Consider the following 19,426-nt stretch of genomic DNA (forward strand, 5'->3'; position numbering starts at 1 on the left):
AAGTGCAAGGAAGGTTAGCAGAGGACAAAGAGCAATGTCCTGGTGGTCATAATGGTTACATTTTATTTCAGTTCCAGTGTTGTTACTAACTAGCTGTATTGTCTTCATCTAGACCTGTAACTCCTTTGAGTCTTAGTCCTTGCTGTAGGGAAAAATAGTAACCCGTCACTTCTTCTTCTTTTTTTTTTTTTTTTTTTAATGTTTTTATCTATTTTTGAGACAAAGAGAGACAGAGCTTGAGCAGGGGAGGGGCAGAAAGAGAGGGAGACACAGAATCCGAAGCAGGCTCCAGGCTCTGAGCTGTCAGCACAGAGCCTAATGCGGGGCTCAAACTCACCGACTGTGAGATCATGACCTGAGCTGAAGTCGGACACCCAACGGACTGAGCCACCCAGGCACTCCTGTAATGTGTCACTTCTACATGGAATTGTCAAGGCATAAACAACCTGCATATCTTTCACTTTATAAAAGTAGAAAAATTTAATGGCAGTGTAAGGTCTCCAGCTGATCCATCTTGGTTCCCAATAACTCCATAATTGTTAAGTACCTATTCTTTTTGTTCCTCCAATTTTTTTTCAGTTGAGATGAAATTTATATATATTGAAATGCAGTTTTGGCAAACACATGTACCTATGTAACCCTCACCCCAGTCAAGATATCTGACATTTCCAGGATACCAGAATGTTCCCATGTGTCATTTTTCACTCAGTGCCCACCTCCCAAAGGGAAACAACGCTCTGATTCCTTTTACCAGAGATTGGTATTCACTATTCGTGGGTTTCATAACTAAAATCACAGGGTGCATCCTTTTTGTATCTGGTTTCTTTGGCTCAACATCATAGTTTTTTTTTTGTTTTGTTTTGTTTTTCAACGTTTATTTATTTTTAGGACAGAGAGAGACAGAGCATGAACGGGGGAGGGGCAGAGAGAGAGGGAGGGAGACACAGAATCGGAAACAGGCTCCAGGCTCTGAGCCATCAGCCCAGAGCCTGACGCGGGGCTCGAACTCACGGACCGCGAGATCGTGACCTGGCTGAAGTCGGACGCTTAACTGACTGCGCCACCCAGGCGCCCCTCAACATCATAGTTTTTATTTCATCCCTGTTGTCATGTGTACCAGAAGTACAGTATTTTATTTTTTTAAAGTTGCTGAGGAGTATTTCATTGTATGAATATGCTGCCATGTGTCCTTTCTCCTTTGGACAAACATTTGGAGTGTTTCTTACTTGGGGCTGTCATGAATAAAACTCCCATAGATATTCTTGTATATATATTTTTGTGGATATATATTTCATTTCTTTCGGGTAAATATTTAGGAGAATCATTGTGTCATGGAATAGAAGTAGAGCTTCAAAATGTATTTACTTAGTATTTTTGTTTATATTATAAAGTGGTTTATTATTTAATTTAATTTAATTTTTTTATTTTAGATAGAGAACACAAGTAGGGGAAAGGGAGGGGGAGAGAGAGAGAGAGAGAGAGAGAGAGAGAGAGAGAATCCCAAGCAGGCTCCATGCTCAGTGTGGAATCCCAATACAGGGCTTGATCTCACAACTGTGAGATCACAACCTGAGCTGAAATCAAGAGTCAGACGCTTAACTGACTGAGACACCAGGCACCCCGATTTATTTATTTTTAAAGTTCAATTTATTTAAACTAAAGAACCAAAACAAAACAGTTCACCCATTTTTTTCTACTTCCCACCTCCCTACCTTTGGGAACGAATCTGTTCTCCATAACTATGAACTTGGTTTTATTTATTTATCTGTTTTTGATTCCACATATGACAGATCATATGGTATTTGTCTTTCTCCATCTGATTTTTTTTTTTTTTTTTTTTTTTTTTTACTTAGCATAATGCCCTCGAAGTTCATCCATGTTACTGCAATGGGAAGATTTCATTCTTTTCTTATGGCTGAATAATATGCCATATATATAGGTTGTTTCTATTTCTTGGCTATTGTAAATAACGCTGCAATTAACATGGGAGTGCATATATCTTTTTGAGTTGATGTTTTCATTTTCTTCAGACAAATACACAGAAGTGGAATTGCTGATAGTTCTATTTTTAATTTTTTGGGGGGAACTTCCATAGTGTTTTCCAATTTACACCATTTTACATTCTCATCAAAAGTACATGAGGGTTCCCTTTTCTCCACATCTTACCACCACTTGTTATTTCTGATCTTTTTGATACCCGCCATTTTGATTGATGTGAGATGGTATCTCATTGTGGTATTGATTTGCATCTCCCAGATGATTAATGAGGTAAACATCTTTTCATGTACCTATTGTCCTTTTGTATGTCTTCTTTGGAAAAATACCTATTCAGATATTCTGCCCGTTTTTTTTAATTGGATTGTGTCTTTGCCATTGAGCTGTATGAATTCTTTATACATTTTGGACATTTGCCCTTATCAGATATATGATTTGTAAATATTTTCTCCCATTCAGTAGATTGCCCTTTCATTTTGTTGCTGATTTCCTTTGCTGTACAGAAGCTTTTTAGTTTGATGTGGTCCCACTTGTTTGCTTTTGTTCCTTTTGCTGTGGGGATCAGATTTAAAAGAAATCATAGTCAAGACCTATATCCAGGAGCTTACAGCCTATGTTTTCTTCTAGGAGTTTTGTGGTTTCAGATCTTATGTTCCAGTCTTTAATCCACTTTGTTTTATCTTATTCTTTCATTTGGAAGATATTCCTCTGTTTCTTCATCTTGCTCAACTCTCCGTGTTGGTTTCTATACAGCAGACGAAAGAACCACCTCTCCCAGTCTTGAAGGAGTGGCCTCATGTAGGAGCTGGGCCCTGTTGTTCAGCCCTGCCCGGGCTCTCGATTGTGTCTCCAACCTCTGTGCTTGTCCAAGTAGCCTATTATATTTTTAATAGCTCCCAGCAGTTGAGGATGTGCCAAGACCTGTCAGTGCCCCAAAGGGGAGGGCCTTAGCATCTAGATTCAGGCTGACTGGAACCAGACTCTTAGGCATCAGCTCTTTAAAGTATGCAAATAAATACAGTTCTGTGGGACTGTAAGCATAAGCCCCTCTGCCCACCAAAGCCAGGTGATCTGGAGGTTTCCTCTGGGTAGCGGTCACAAAAATAGGGGCTAGAGATGAGTGTATAAACCCTTTTCTGGGTCATACCACTAAGCCGAAGCAAGACAGAGGGAAACACCAAGATGGTATTCATAGACTATATTCCTTGAGAGCTGCTCAGCACTAAATGTGTGACCAGCCTGGAGCCTTGCCCTCAGGCTGACGCTCCAGGATAAGCAAGCAGCCTCCTCTTCACAGAAAGACTTGGGGGTGTGCGTTGTCTACGTAGTGCCCTTGGGGTGGCAACCTGCCGAGCAACATCTCCCCAGCCGCCACAGTCATGTGGGATGCAGGAACCCAACACCTCCCCCACAGCCAGGCAATCAAAGGATGTCCCTTGGACAGCAGCTACAGAAACAGGAAGGCACCAGGCAAAAACCAGGGCTCCAGACTCCCTTTCAGGAGACATGGGTGCTCTGAAGTGCAGCAGACGGTGAGGGTGAAGACAGTGCCCACCCTCTGAGGCGTCTAGACAGGATCACAGGTGTGCGTTTCATTAGAAGCCTCAGGCACAGCCATGATGATCAGCTATTAGGCCTCTTCACAGAAAGACCAAGCTCCTGGGTATGAACTCTTTCTGCTTTGTTTACAGCCCCGTGGGACACATGAGCGTTAGCCGCACTGGCTACACCAGGTGTCCTCTGGTAGCAGTCACAAAAATCGGGGTGCCAGACAGAGGTCTGCCTTCCTGGGTGACACGGATTATTACACTCCCACGGGACCAGGAACACAAATTCCCCTGGCCTCCAGAACCAGGCGATCAAAAGGCGTCCTCTAGAGGGCAGCGGCTGCAAAAACCCAGGCACCAGGTCAGTGTAAAGGCTCCCTTTGGGGAGATGCTCCTGCTCTGGAGCATGCGCGGAGGAGAGCGCCAAGATGGCGCCGGCAGCTTCGGCTTGGTGCTGCCCGGCAAGGGTGCTGGGTGTGTGTGGCAGGTCCTCGTGCCTGCCCCCTCCGCCGCCCACGCTTCACTGTAAGCAGGTGAGCCCTCTTCGCTTGAAGTTTGAGCACTGTGCCAGCGCCGTTGGTTTTCGAGATTCGGTGTTTTGCAGGCTTCGTCGTTCAAGCGCGTGTCGGAACACTGGGATGCGTGAGGTGGGGGTGGAGCGCGCCACTACTGAGGCAGAGGCTCCGGGTTTTGAGTTCCCGCCTGGTTGCCGGTGGCTCCCAGGCTGGCGTTGATGGCAAGGTTGTGTCCCCGCCTCTCCTACCTTCCTCGGTGGCCTTGTGTATCACCTTCAGGTTTTTGTAAGAAGTTATTCCGAATGTCGCTGTAGGCCGGTTTTCTGTGGGTGGAGGGGAGTTCGGGAGCCGCCCGGTCACCATCGGGGTTTGTTTTTTTTCGTTTCTTTGTCGTGTTTTGTTTTGTTTGTTATTTTATTGAGAGCGAGCAAGACCATGCAGGAGCAAGGGAGGGGCAGGGGGGAGAGAGAGGGAGAACCTCGGGCAGGCTCCATGCCCAGCACAGAGCCTGACGTGGGGCTCCGTATCAGGACTGTGAGGTCACCACATGAGCGGAAATCCAGACCCTGTCGCTTAACTGACTGAGCCACCCAGGCGCCCCTCAGCCACCGTCTTGAACCAAAGCTTGAAAGTGAACTTTCGTATGACACTTTTTAATCAACATTGTTTATCCAAAAGTGTTTTCATTTTCCTTCAATTTTGGAGGTGGTTTTTGCAAACTATAGAACTCTGGGTTACTTTTTTTTATTTCCAGGACGTTGAAAATGAGATTTGATTGTCCTCTGACGTCCATTTTATCTGAATAGAAGTCTGACAGTCTTTTTCTCTTTGCTGTCCTCTGTTGAATGTGTATTTACCTCTCATTTCTTTTAAGATATTCTATTTGATTTTTTTTAAGTTAATTTATTTGTCGAGAGAGAGAGAGAGAGACAGAGAGAGAGAGAGAATCCCAAGCAGGCTCTGTGCTCACAGCCTGTGAGCCTGGGCTGTGAGCACAGAGCCTGACGGCAGGGCTCCATCCCACAAACCAGGAGATCATGACCTGAGCTGAGATCAAGAGTTGGAGGCTTATCCATCTGAGCCACCCAGGTGCTGCCCTATTAATCTTTTTTATTACACCAGTTTGATTATGATATATCTAGGTGGTGTGTGTGTGTGTGTGTGTGTGTGTGTGTGTGTGTATGTATGTAGGTTGTGTTACCTGCTTGAGATTTGTGGGTTAATAAAATATATCACTAAATTCAGACAGTTTTTAGCCTTTGTCTATCCCAGTTTTCTACCTCAGTTTCCTATCACTGTGGAACTTCTATTTCATAATTGTTGGGTCACTTGGTACCATCCAACAGGAGGCTGCTCAGGTTCTGTTCATTTTTTTTTCAATCCTTTTTTTTCTCTGTTTTAGTGTTGATAATTTTGATCTGTTGTAACATTATTTAAGTTATCTTAATGCACTGACCTCACTTCTAGTTGGCAGTTTCCAATCTGATATTAAGGCCATCTATTGAATTCTTTATTTCAGACGGTACTCTGTAGTTCTAGAATTTTTATTTGCATCTCTGTAATTTAAATAATTAAAATTAAAATTTAGTTTGTTATTATTAAATAAAAATTAAAAATTTGCTTTTCTGTTGAGTTTCTTCATCTTGTTCACTTAAAAGTTTTTTTAATGTTTGTTTATTTTTGAGAGAGAGAGAGAGCAAGTGCAGGATGAGCAGAGAGAGAGGAAGACACAGAATCTGAAGCAGGCTGCAGGCTCTGAGCTGTCAGCACAGAGCCTGATGTGGGGCTCGAACTCACAAATTATGAGATCATGACCTGAACTGAAGTCGCATGACTAACCAACTGAGCCACCCAGGCGCCCCATCTTGTTCACTTTTTTCCTTTCACATTGTGTTCATCTTTCCCTATGTCCATGAAAATACTTATAATAACTGTTATAAAATTTTTGTCTGCTGATTCTAACATCTGTGTTATCTATGGACCTGTTTTTATTGGCTGCTTTTTCTCTTTATTATGGATGATGTTTTCCTGTTTCTTCATGTGTCTGACAATTTTTAATTATATGTTGTTCATTCTGGATGATGTATTTTAGGAAGTCTTGATATGTTGTAGAGTGCTGAGTGTTGAGTTTTGTTTTGACAGGAAGTTAAATCACTGGAAGATCCTCTTAATCCTCTAAGCCTTGGTTTTAGACTTTTTGAGAGAAAGTATAATTTGATGTGTTCTTTACTCAAGGTTGTACTTTTTACTCTTTTGGTGTGTCCTTCTGGAACATCAGTTGAGTGCCAGAGGTACTCGGAGAGCTTTGTCATCTCTAGGTGTACTGGAATTTCAGTGTCTGTTAGAATTGACTGAATTTTGGTATCTCCATTCAGCTTTTTATCCCCCAGCAGCCACTCTGTTAGCCTCATGATATTTCATCCTGTACGCATTCAACCAAGCTCTCTGCAAGTACTTGATAAGAACTTTTACATAGACTTCTGCACCTTCCCTTATACATCTTCTTCCTCTCTAGAACACTGTTGTGCAAATTCCAGCCATCTAAACTCTAGTTAGATATGCCACCTGTGACTCAAACTTGACATATCTAGAGCAGAATATAGTATTTCCTTTTAAAATTCTCTCTTCCTTCTCTGTTCCCATGCTCAGTTCGTGACATATTGCCACTGCCTAATCTGACAACCTCTTCTCTTCCATATCCCTTTGACCACCCACTTCAGTCATTTTGCCTTTGACTATGTCTTTTTCCTGTTTGTGACCATGGCAGCAATCTTAATTTCTTAATTGTTCTCAATTTTATGGTATCACAGCACTTTACTAACACTACTAATAGAGCACTTAATATTTTTATTACAATACAGTGCCTTGCTTCAATTAATAATTGTTAATTGCATGAAGGAATGAATGGGTATTGTGTTTGCATGTGCTTGACCTACTAGGCAGTCTGCTCATTTTGAGCAGGGACGATAAAATCCAAGGCACATCATTAAGTATTTAAAAATGTTTACCGAATGAATAATGACATTATGAGGTTACTAATTTTTTTTTAACATAAACAGATCAGGTCCCCTGGAGTTGATATGTTATATCTTCATATCATGTTCAGTATTTCCCAATATACCTTAAACCATTTTGGGGGAGGACAAGTCAGGGAAAGTCTATTTGCAAGTGTGCTGATATGGTGGACCATTGCGTATGTGAGGCCATTTAGTTTTTTTAAAACAACAAGAACAATGAAAGCAAGAAATATTTGTACTGTCACCATGTTTAGTTTTGCAGATTGTTCTTAGTTTTTCTTAAAATGCTGACTTTTGGAGTTAAGTACATTAATGAATTAATAAGAATAAACAAAAGTAATTGTAGACATTTGTGCTATGCCAGAGATGTAAAATTTATTAGCGTGATCATGAAGAAGCTCCTCCGTTTCCAGAAAGATGCCACCCAGCACTGGAAACAGAATTCCCAAAGCACCCAAAGAAAGAGAAACTTTAGTATGGAGGAGATGAAAAACTTTGGGAAGCCTGTAGCATCCACCTGTTCACATTGCCCTGGGTCACTGATATCTACCATATGGCCATCAAAAGTCTCTTGATTTCTTTTTGAGGGAGAGTTGTCAGTGATAACATCATCCTTGTTCCAACTTGGAAAGCAGAGTCAGTTAGTTGCAGGTAACGAGACAGGTGAACGCGAAAGCTTCTGGGTTGACTCTTCCAGCATCAGGCACGGAGCAAAGCAGCCATCGCTCAGCAGCAGCTTGAGATGCAGGGCTCACAGCTGGGCTGGGTATAGGTTGTGAGGTTGATGGTCTCCAGGCACGGGGTGGGCTGGCAGGAGTTGAGCAGGAAGCAGGTGGGCACACAGGGCTGGGGAATGTGGCAGGGTGGGGGGCAGTTGTCACAGCAGGTTGGCTCCAGTAACCAAGTCGTGTGTGGGCAGGTGCTGGGCAGGCAGACTCCGCACCGGCAGCATCTGTCAGAGGAGCAGATGGTGGTGGCGGGGCCGGTGGGGACGCTGCAGCAGCAGGGGACACAGCAAGCCATGGCGCTGGGAATCTGTGTTTTTAATTGATTTGGTTGTAACGATAGATGAAACTTCTGAGTTGTGACTGTCTCTCCTTTCTTTGAGGCCCTTATATACCCTTCCCAGTGGGTGTTGGTCCAACCAGAAGGCTTCTTTCCTGGTTCTTGTTTATATTAGTGTACCCATTATCCTTTGATTGGTTTGACATTTAGATGCTTGTAAAGAGTCTGTATTCTCCTAATTAACATTTATTTGAGTTCCTTGCTAAATCGGCACTGATTACTCTTGCTATTTGTGACTGGAACACAAGCTTTATGATGTGTCACCAAAAACTTCTGCTATTATAATTCTGACACCAGCCTTGCTGGGAAATATTGTGTGATACTACACCCATAGTATGTAGGTCTTATCTCTGGTGCTAGTCTAGTGTTCATTCTCTTTACCTTTATCTGTATCAGTTGTTCTGATGATGTTTTAAAAAGTTGAACTTAAGTTAGTAACTTTTTTTTTTTTTTTTGCTTTGGGACTTTTAAAAAAATTACATAATTTTTTGTTGAGATGTAACTAGCACATAACATTGTGTTAGTTAAGTTTTGGGACTTTTGAAGATCAAACTTACATTAATATGAAGAAATATGCTATTGAGAAATATGGGCAGACTTTTAAAAAACACCTATTATTTCATTTTTGACTATACATATTTTATATTTATTTAAAAATTTGGACAGATAGTAAAGTATAAAGAAAACTCACTCATAATCTTATCATCAAGAGAAATTCTGTATTCATACTTGTGTATATCCCTCTAGTCATTTTTTTTTAATGTTTTTGTTTATTTTTGAGACACAGAGAGACAGAGCATGAGCAGGGGAGGGGCAGAGATAGAGGGAGACACAGAATCTGAAGCAGGCTCCAGGCTCTGAGCTGTCAGCACAGAGCCGGACGTGGGGCTCAAACTCACGGACTGTGAGATCATGACCTGAGCTGAAGTCGGACGCTTAACTGACTGAGCCACCCAGGCACCCCTAGTCATTTTTTTTAATACATTTGTTTATCACTTTAGTACTGGAATCATTTTACCTATGGTTCTATAACTTGCCTTTTTTCTTAAACATACATATTTTCATTATCTTGTATTCTTAAATATATTTGATAATGTTATTTAAAATTTTTTTTAATGTTTATTTATTCTTAGAGAGAGAGAGAGACAGAGCATGAGCGAGGGAGGGGCAGAGCGAGAGAGGGACACAGAATCTGAAGCAGGCTCCAGGCTCTGAATTGTCAGCACAGAGCCCAATGCAGGGCTCGAACTCATAAACTGTGAGATCGTGACCTGAGCTGAAGTTGGATGCTTAACCGACTGAGCCAGCCAGGTGCCCGATAATGTTATTTTTAAATTTTTTTTTTTCAACGTTTATTTATTTTTGGGACAGAGAGAGACAGAGCATGAACGGGGAAGGGGCAGAGAGAGAGGGAGACACAGAATCGAAAACAGGCTCCAGGCTCTGAGCCATCAGCCCAGAGCCTGACGCGGGGCTCGAACTCACGGACCGCGAGATCGTGACCTGGCTGAAGTCGGACGCCTAACCGACTGCGCCACCCAGGCGCCCCCCGATAATGTTATTTTTAATATTTCCTAGCATTCATTATATAATTATACTTCAAAGTTACTTAAAATTTTTACATTATTAATCATTTAGGTTATTTTCAAGATGATAATTGTGGCAATAGTTAACAACTGTGGACCACATTAGGAGTCAGAAGAGCTCTTTACTGGATCCAGTCCTTCTCATTGCCTTCCTTGTTATGCCAAATCATTCATTTTTTTAAAACCTTGTCTTTCTCCTCTTCAAAGTAAGGATCATAATATCTATATTCTTCCATTCAGAAGATTTTTGTCCATAGATAATCATAAAGTGCTATACAGAGATAAATTATTACCATCATTATCCAAGTAAGTTGCAGATCAAGCAAACTCAAGGTGAGGAATAGGGGAAAGAAGCAGTCTAAAGAAGAAAAAAATAGCTGCAGAAAAGCAAAAGAGCAACCTTACAGGAAGTAGCAAACATTTATCTGAAGGTTCACACCTACAGTTAGAGAAAACAGCTTGGATAGAAATTAATAACCTTCAAATTTTAACAAAGTTCTCTATGGCTCTGCTTGGAAGAAAGGATTTGTAATCTCTGTTGGTATCCCTGGACTTCACCCAGATTTATCTTTGAGTGAATACCTGCCAGATTTCTCACTCTTTTACTGAGGACTGATTTATATTTTCAGTATTTTTAAAATTTTATTTTAAAACCTTTTTTTAAAGTTTATTTATTTATTTATTTAGAGCATGTGCGCTAGGGAGGGGCAGAGACAGAGGGAGAGAGAGAATCCCAAGCAGGCTCCACACTGTCAGTGCCGAGCCCAATGTGGGGCTTGATCCAACAAGCCATGAGGTCATGACCTGAGTGAAACCAAGAATTGGGTCCTTAACCAACTGAGCCACCCCGGCACCCTTATATTTTCAGTATTTTAAAAATAATTTAATAAACATATATCCAGCAGTTCCCATGTGCCAAACACTGTGATAAATGTTGGATATAAGAGAGTGAACAAAATAGACATCATTCTTGGTCTCATGGAACTTGGAGTCTGATGGAAGGTTTATTGTGAATATATTATTATAAGTTACTGTTATTGTATGTTATGACAGGAAGGGCTCTAAAATCATAAAAATTATAAGCAAAAGGAAATTATTTTGAGATTTTAAGAAAAACATTGCAGAGAGGTTTGCAGTTTCTTGCAGAAGTTCATGGCAAAAAGAGAGTGTTGTCTTACTTAGAATGCAATACTACTTTAAGTCAAGCTTATGAGGATAAAGAAATTGGTACTGTTCTGTGTAGAATGTTACGTTTCTATAATTATAAATAAGATTTAAAGTTATAGATTAGAAACTTATAAAATAAAAAGTTTATGATAAACTCATCTCTTATTGAAAAGACATATAGTACTTTAATAAAATTTCTTTTCTTTGCCAATGGTCTAAGTGACCTGGGGATAACTATCCTTTATTTGTAAATTATGACTGTGAATCCTAGAGAGGTGAGCTAATTTGCCTTAGACGGTCTGGTGACTGACTTGTTAAAAGACTAAATATAGGACTTAATTGAGATTGAGCTACCTTTTTTGTGGTTTAAGTTTAGTATGTGTCAGAGATACTAAACATTCTATTTTTAGAAATAAAGGGTACCCTTTTCCTTTGAGCGAATGCAGGAAAAACATGGTTATTCTTGATTAGATAGATTTTCAAATTGCTGAAAGTCTACACACACACACACACACACACACACACACACACACACACACTTGCCCAGTTTTAATTATACCGTCTATAATCATAAGGGGTGTGGGGAAGGAAAAATTTTTCTACCCTTGACGGTCCTTCAACTGACCGAAGAATTAGAGTTACATGAGACAGATTAACAGGAAAAAACACCAAAGTTTATTATGTGCACACAGAAGCCCAATAATGGAATTGAGACCTAAAGAAATGACAAGGCAAGCAGTTTTTATACTTTTTAGACAAAGAGACAATATATGAGGAATTGACAGGTCAAAGAAAACTTAACTTTGGGAGCTTCAAATAGTAAGGAATTGTAAACAGACTTAGGGCTGTGGTAGTAAATTAGTAAAAGGTAGCAAGGTTTCTTTATACAGCCTTCTCAGCTCTAAATTTCCTCTCTGGTGATAATAAGGATGTCTCTACCTCATTGTGCAGGGAGGGTACCTTTCCCATGGGAAATTTATTTCCTGCTTTCTCATGGACAGAGGAGGGTCTGAAGGTGCTTGCATAGGCTGTTTCTTACGTAATTTTTAGTTACAATAATCAGTATGCCAAGGTGGCACATTTTGGGGTGGCTTGCCCTTGAGCCCTACAGGGCTGTCTGTGATAGTGAAGACATAAACTAAAGGTTGATAATAAAAAGAAGCAAAATATGATTGTTAGTTTCTTGCTTCAGAACTCTTTGCTTGGAGGTTTCAGGCTTAAAACTCTTTGCTTAAGGAGCCCCAACCTCAGAAGTCTTTGTATTTCTTCTCTCCTTATCCTCTCCTCCTCTTCTCCCCATCTTCAGTGCATTCAATTCATGAGTTAGTAAGGTGCTGTTCTGTCTGGAGCAGCCGCTCCTCACCTCTCCTGCCTGGTCATCTTTTAACACTTAGCCTGGATAGCTTGGTGGCTTTCCATAACTATCCCTCACCCTGACGCTGAATCACCAAATCTGGGTTTTAGTTACTCTTTCTGTGTGATTGCATGCTGTGCTGCTCACATCTCAGTCACAGCAGGAACCACATGGCATCATAAATATACCCATCCGCCATATGTAGGCCACATGTATTGTGATTACAGTAACTTGTCTGTTTCCCTCACCAGATCTGAGAGAAACTTGAGAGCACTTGAGGTAATACCATTTCTTTTATCTTTACATCCTTAGCACGGATATGATGCCTGGCACAAGGGAAGCACTCATGAAATATTGGCCAAATGAATGAGTGAATGAACTAAATCACTTGTTGGCAGTATTCTAGGTTGTGCCCCATGTACCCCATGGCTGCTAAATTCTGTTCATTTAAACCACTAATGAGCCTATAAGATCCTGTGAGCAATCTCATTCTTGAGGGACTGACACACACACTAAGGGTATTTAGAAACATGTTTATGTATTTAAAAATGTTTTTTTAATGTTTGTTTATTTTTTGAGAGAGAGAGCATGAGCAGGGGAGGAGCAGAGGAAGAGGGAGAGAGAGAATCCCAAGCAGGCTCCACACTGTCAGCCTGGACCTGGATGCAGGGCTCAAACCCACAAACTGTGAGATCATGACCTGAGCTGAAGTTAGATGCTCAACTGACTGAGCCACCCAGTGCCCCTAGAAACTTATATATTTATAGGCACTTGCTGCTTCCCTTCCCTGCCTTTTTCTTTTTTACAAATATTCTTTTGGTTTTAGCTCAATACTTTTCAGATTTTGACCTCTGCCTTTATATATTAATGATACTTATATACATTATACATGCATCATACATACATACATCGTAATATGTGTTGTATATGTATTCTATGTGTGTTATCTTTCTAAGGCAGGGCAAAGGATAATCTGCTTAAGATAAAATGAAGTAGGCTGGTAAAAAGAAGTACAGTTAAGTCATAGATTAAATCATGTTTAATCAAGTTTTTAGCTCCAGTTCTCAGCCCATTTCCTAAAGAGTTTTGGCATTCTGTTGATGGTGGCCAGTAGAAATATATTCCTAGTGCCCTGCTACTGGAGTTGACCACTTAAGTTTTCTCTAAGGGAAATGAAGTTGAAATTGATAGGCCTACTAAGTGACTCGGTCTTAGAACTGAATACCTGCCACTTTTAATCTGTGAGCCACTAGATCCTTTTCTGTTAAAATTGGATGTGATGATTTTGTCAAAGATTCTTACATTTTATATTTCTCTTGCATGTTGTAAGTTGAGACCATAACTGTCAGTTCAGCTTCTGGTCCTTAGAGTTGGAGGCTCTGTGATATGGCAGAAAGAATAGGGCTTTAAAGTCAGACATACGAGGAGCTGAATTCTGGCTTTCTTACTAAGTAACTTTGAGAATGTTGAGTAACTCTTACAGCTTCATTTTTCTCATCTATTAGTGATGTTTTAAGGATTGTGTGAGTTAATAATGTGATTTCTTCAGCAAAGTGTAGGTTAAGTAAATGTTGGCTCACTTCAAATTGCATTTGTCTAAGGAAAAGGGGAGAATGGAAAAGCTAACCAGTTTGAAGTTAGCAGCCTAGAAGCTAGCTAGTTCCAGTCATTCTTTTAGAAGGTTGTTCTGTTTTTTTTGTTAAATACAATAATCATCTTATCTTTTACCTTTTTTTTTTTTAATTAAGGAAATATACCAAAAACTCTAACATAAACAAGCAACATATCTTGCCAGAGAAATAAAGTTTATTGGAAAACCCATCAAGAATTTTTTTTTTTTACTCTGTGAAAATATCCACTATAAGAAATGGGATCCAAGAAGCAACATGACCAAGAAAATATAGTCTGGGTTCTTACAGATTTCAATAGAATTTCAATAATAGATGATGTTCACCTGCCCAAATGAACCAAATGGTTATTCAGGCAAATAACCATAAAGAAATTCTTGATTTTCTTTCCATTAAAATCAAAGGTAGGTTTTCCATATCTGGGCCATCTGGTCTGCCTCAACATCATGATCAACTACTGAGGCAAATGAATACTGAGTAGACAGCTTCTGGGTTCTTCATTGTCAGGCACAGAGCAAAGCAGCCATCGCTCAGCAGCAGCTTGAGATGCAGGGCTCACAGCTGGGCTGGGTATAGGTTGTGAGGTTGATGGTCTCCAGGCACGGGGTGGGCTGGCAGGAGTTGAGCAGGAAGCAGGTGGGCACACAGGGCTGGGGAATGTGGCAGGGTGGGGGGCAGTTGTCACAGCAGGTTGGCTCCAGTAACCAAGTCGTGTGTGGGCAGGTGCTGGGCAGGCAGACTCCGCACCGGCAGCATCTGTCAGAGGAGCAGATGGTGGTGGCGGGGCCGGTGGGGACGCTGCAGCAGCAGGGGACACAGCAAGCCATGGCGCTGGGAATCTGGTTTGCTTTTGGTTTCTTGGAAAGATGAGGTTTCTGAGATACAAATGTCTCCTCTTGCTTTGGGGCTCTTATATATGGTCCTCAGTGGGTGTTGGTCCAACCAGAAGGCTTCCTGTCATTTTTGTTTATCCCACCCCTCTTCGCTAAGATTCTCTAATCAGTTTGGTATTTACTTGTCCATTAAGAGTCGTGCCCTTACTAAGATACATCATGTTTTTGACTCATTGACTTGTCATTTTTGTCATAAGATGATTGCATTTTATCTTCACAGGGTCTTGGAATGCCAAACCTTACATGAAATATGGATAATCAGTCTGAGTGACTGAATTCAGCTATAGTTTCAGAGGCTGTATTCTTTTCCTTGTTTTTCTCCCCCTTAATTTAAAATAATATGCATAACATACAATTTTTAATTACTAATATCAGAACATACAACTCAAATGGTTAATTGGACCATTTTCTCAGTGAAGTCAACAAGGACATGACACTTATAGATGAATGTTGCATATGACGATATGAATCTCAGACATAGTTACCTTGTTTATTGAGGATAGAATTCAGGTTCTATTGAGCAAGCAGGGTGACAGCCAAAATGGAATACGATGAAACCCCTTTAATCTATAATGAGTCTATTTTTAATCTATAATGAGTCTTAAAAGGTTGTATTATTCTGTTTTTTTTTAAAAACAGTCTTTATTCTCAAAGCTATGCCAATCTTGTAGTGAGTTAAAATGTAAATTCACTGGGAAGAAAGATCCACCCAGCTGCTGGCTTTTTTTAAACAAGTTTTTAATGTTTATTTATTTTTTAGAGAGAGAGAGACAGACAGAATGTGAGTGGGGGAGGGGAAGAGAGAGAGGGAGACCCCCCCCCATCTGAAGCAGGCTCCAGGCTCTGAGCTGTCAGCACAGCGTCTGATGCAGGACTCAAACTCAGGAACCCTGAGATCATGACCTGAGCCAAAGTCAGCCTTTTAACCAGCTGAGCCACCCAGGCGCCCCCCAGCTGCTGAGTTTTGTTAAATGTACCATTAAAAGAAATCACCTCATCTTCATTCATTTTCAAACTAATGCTTCATTTAAAATAAGTTGAACCAAGAACAAAAAAGAGAAGTCATAAGATTTACAAAACAACAGTGGGTTCTGGGAGGGTTATCTGATCTGATGTGGTTTAGAACTATAGGAGTCCTTATTTTCACTGACTTATTCCCTACTCTGGATGATTATTTGTTTTCATATCTTGGGTCTTCAATTAGGTTGTAAATTCCTTTGAGGGATGCCTTATACAACATTCTTCACCTCGGTTGACCTTGATCTGCTGTACTGTAGGATGGCAGATGAGGAAGTTGGACTGAATAATTATCTCTAGTGTGTAATATCCTGATTCCAGCATCTTCACATACTTCCTTCCCCTTGATCAGCACAAAACTATTCAGCCAGTAGAATCTAAATTATGTAATTCGTTGGTTGGATGGCAAATTGTTGTTGAGTAAACACGAAGGACAGATTCTTTCCTGGGGTGTTTCTGAGGGGACATGACTGAAAACCAACTTGGCCTGTTTAGTAGAGAAGAAACCTGGCTGAAGCAAATCAGTGGGAAATACTCAATGTCATTGGTAAATAAGCCTCATGCATTTAATGAGAAGAAGAACCTGTTAGTGAAGTTGGCTTGGTTTTTGGTTAAATATGGATATGTATCACAAAGCATATCAAGTAAAAATGAAGGTTAGTGCCTCCAAGGCACTTTACATCTCTCTGGGTGTGGCCACACTGTTCCTTGCAGTGTCCTTCCCCGATTCTGTACTTCTCAAATCCTGCTCATTCCTCAAGCATCAACTCCAGTATCTCCTTCGCGTGAACCTTTAGGTGGTTCTTCTAGATGTTTTCATCCTTTGCTTTCACAAAGTGTGTCTCCTATCTCTTCATTTAGACCTCATTTCAGTCTGTTATATACTATGGTTCATCATTTATTTGTCTTCCTCACTCCAGTGTGCAAACTCTCTGAAAAAGTGGGGATTGTGTCTTCATCTTCTTAGTCTCTGTCAAGCACCTAGGCGAGTGCCTGGAACACAGTAGGCGCTTGATAAATGTGTATGGAATTGGGTTAAATTACAAATTAGAAGGAAAAAAAACCTATGTATTTATTTTTAGAATTACCTCTTATAATAACAATTGCCATAAGCAGAGCGATTTCATCTGTGAAGTGCTTTACAGATGTTGAAACAGTTTTACATTCAGAGCTTCACCTAAACGAGTAATGAAAAAAATGTGGCTCAGCTCAGTCTTTGGGGTCTCTTAAGTGAGTATGTTGATGTTTCTCAGAATCTTTATTTTTATTTTTAGAGAGAGAGAAAATGCTCACGCACGTGCACGTTGGGGGTAGGGTCAGAGGGACAGAGAGAGAGAGTTTTTTTTTTTTTTAATTTTTAATGTTTGTTTATTTTGAGAGGGAGACAGACAGAAAGTGAATGGGAAAGGGCAGAGAGCGAGGGAGACACAGAACCTGAAGCAGGCTCCAGGCTCTGCACAGAGTCCGATGCAGGGCTGGAACTCATGAACCATGAGAACATGACCTGAGCTGAAGTTGACGCTTAACCAACTGAGCCACTCAGGTGCCCCAAGAGAGAGAGAATCTTAAGCAAGTTCCATGCTGAGCATGGGGCCCGATGAAGGGCTCAATCCCACAACCCTGGGATCATGACCTGAGTTGAAATCAAAAGTCAGATGCTTAACCGACTGAGCCACCTGGGTGCACCTCTCAGAATCTTCAAAAGAAGGTGTGTGAGGTAGTTACCTAAAGAGGCAGGGAAAACATTAAAATTAAAAGTAGGTGCTGACCTTGGAATTGAAAATGACTTTAAGCTTAGAGCTTAATATATTTTACTATTTAGGCAATTTTTGTCAGGTGTTTACATATCCTTGTGAGGCCTTCTTTTGCCTATGAGATTTATGTTGATGTCATCAGTTAGTGTAATTCTGCTGGACATATTTATAGGTTTATCATGTGCACATGTGTCAAGAGTTGTTTGGCAATTATATCACTGAGACAGCACATGGTTTGGGGCACAGTGGTGTTTGTTTATTTTTAAAGTGAGGAGGTCCATGACAGCATTTACTCAACTTCTCACTGGAAACCATCATTCAGAACATTGAATAATTCTGCAAACCTGAGGGCACAGGCTCAGAACATTTTCTTCCAGAGCTGCTTCTTTTTTTTTTTTTTAATGTTTATTTATTTTTGAGAGACAGAGAGAGACCGCGTGAATGGGGGAGGAGCAGCGAGAGAGGGAGATACAGAATCTGAAGCAGGCTCCAGGCTCCGAGCTGTCAGCACAGAGCCTGATGTGGGGCTTGAACTCACGAACCGTGAGATCATGACCTGAGCCGAAGTTGGAAGCTCAACCAAGAGCCACCCTCTTCCAGAGCTTCTAATTAAAGACCATTTGCTGAGCGTCTCTTAAGGACTGTGATGGTCCGTCAGGGTGACGTGGCCAGGCTCTTGGAAATCTCTTTGGCTAGCAGCGCGGTGCTCCACACTCACAGGGCTGGACACAGGTTGTGACAGAGATCCCACTCAGGTTTGGAGCAGGGTGGCCCCTGCTGAGCAGCCAACATGATGGCACGTAGGAGTCAGGCACACAGCAGGGTGGGGGGCAGGTGTCACAGCAGGTGGGCTGAAGGAGGCTGATGGCGTGTGGGCAGGTGCTGGGCAGGCCGACTCCGCACCGGCAGCATACGTCAGAGGAGCGGGTGGTGGTGGCGGGGCCGGTGGGGACGCTGCTGCGGCAGCCTTGGAGACAAGACTCACAGCCAGACATTTTGGTGCAAAGGAAGATCTTCTTGTTCGAAGCTGTCCTCTGTGAGTCTTTTATATCCACCAGAAGCCTCAGGGAACACGGTTCTGTCCACCAGAATGTTTCCCTGTTGTTGTTTGTATAATCCCATACAAATAACTCACTGACTTATTTACCAGATGCGAGAGGAGCTCTCCTTCAGTTTTATTTGGTTGTGTTGCGACATTCAAACGTGCTTTCTGTTGCAGTTTCAAAGTGGTACCAGCGTAGGCTCTCCACTTAACTCCATCACCGGTAAATACTTCAGGGTTTCTTCTGCATTTCCTCTTTTTTACCGACCAGAATTTGTCCTTACAAATGATCACTGCTGAGTGTAAAGAATCAAGAGTGATTTCTCTGAGAAGTAAGAAATGATCCTTCTCAAAATGTGTGATCTGGATGTATTTGGGAAGTCAAAACCTGTGGTGGGACTTTTTCCTTACGAGAGTCACCTTGCTGTCTTTTCGAGGATGTGAAGATGTAAATGAGTACCGAAGATAGAAAACATGATCTTGACTGGGAAGTTCAGAGGCTGCTAGATGTTTTCTGTACCGATCTGCTGCATTGTCTATGTATGCAATTATGTATAAACATTTAAATAAGCTCTCAGTTTTATAGAGGAGGACATTGGCTTTTTTAACCAGAAGCCTGAACATATTAAAACATAGGTTCATAAGACTATGTATGGTCTGAAAAATGAGCTTGCATCTCTTTGCAAAACAGCATGAAAAGTTTTCTTTTCAGAATGACCAAACTGCTGACCTGCCTATTTCATTTTTCAGTAGTCACCTTTTACCATTTTTAAAATTCCTTCCACTTTAATTCAGTGATAGTGTTAACATGTCATGGCCAAAGCTAGTACATAACTACAGTAAAGG

At 41.2% G+C, this 19,426-nt stretch overlaps 3 protein-coding genes and 1 long non-coding RNA gene across 4 annotated transcripts in view; 1 reads left to right on the forward strand and 3 right to left on the reverse strand.

The window, feature by feature from the left end:
- LOC147574350 (uncharacterized) overlaps nt 1–19,426 on the forward strand; it is a 280,815-nt gene that overhangs the window by 161,063 nt on the left and 100,326 nt on the right. The gene's annotated exons all lie outside the window — the stretch shown is intronic.
- On the reverse strand, nt 7,424–8,169 carry LOC112854118 (keratin-associated protein 3-3). Its single transcript, XM_025917578.2, has one exon. The coding sequence runs from the start codon at nt 8,095–8,097 to the stop codon at nt 7,801–7,803; it is 297 nt and encodes a 98-aa protein (XP_025773363.1). The 5' UTR covers nt 8,098–8,169; the 3' UTR covers nt 7,424–7,800.
- Nucleotides 14,035–14,767, reverse strand: LOC112854119 (keratin-associated protein 3-3). Its single transcript, XM_025917579.2, has one exon. It carries the CDS (start codon nt 14,699–14,701, stop codon nt 14,405–14,407), a length of 297 nt encoding a protein of 98 aa, XP_025773364.1. The 5' UTR covers nt 14,702–14,767; the 3' UTR covers nt 14,035–14,404.
- LOC147574353 (keratin-associated protein 3-1-like) lies at nt 17,773–18,563 on the reverse strand. The gene has a single exon (XM_086687276.1). It carries the CDS (start codon nt 18,531–18,533, stop codon nt 18,231–18,233), a length of 303 nt encoding a protein of 100 aa, XP_086543402.1. The 5' UTR covers nt 18,534–18,563; the 3' UTR covers nt 17,773–18,230.

Source organism: Puma concolor, chromosome E1 (genome assembly GCF_028749965.1).
Source record: "Puma concolor isolate L17-30 chromosome E1, mPumCon1.1.hap2, whole genome shotgun sequence".
Taxonomy (NCBI): domain Eukaryota; kingdom Metazoa; phylum Chordata; class Mammalia; order Carnivora; family Felidae; genus Puma; species Puma concolor.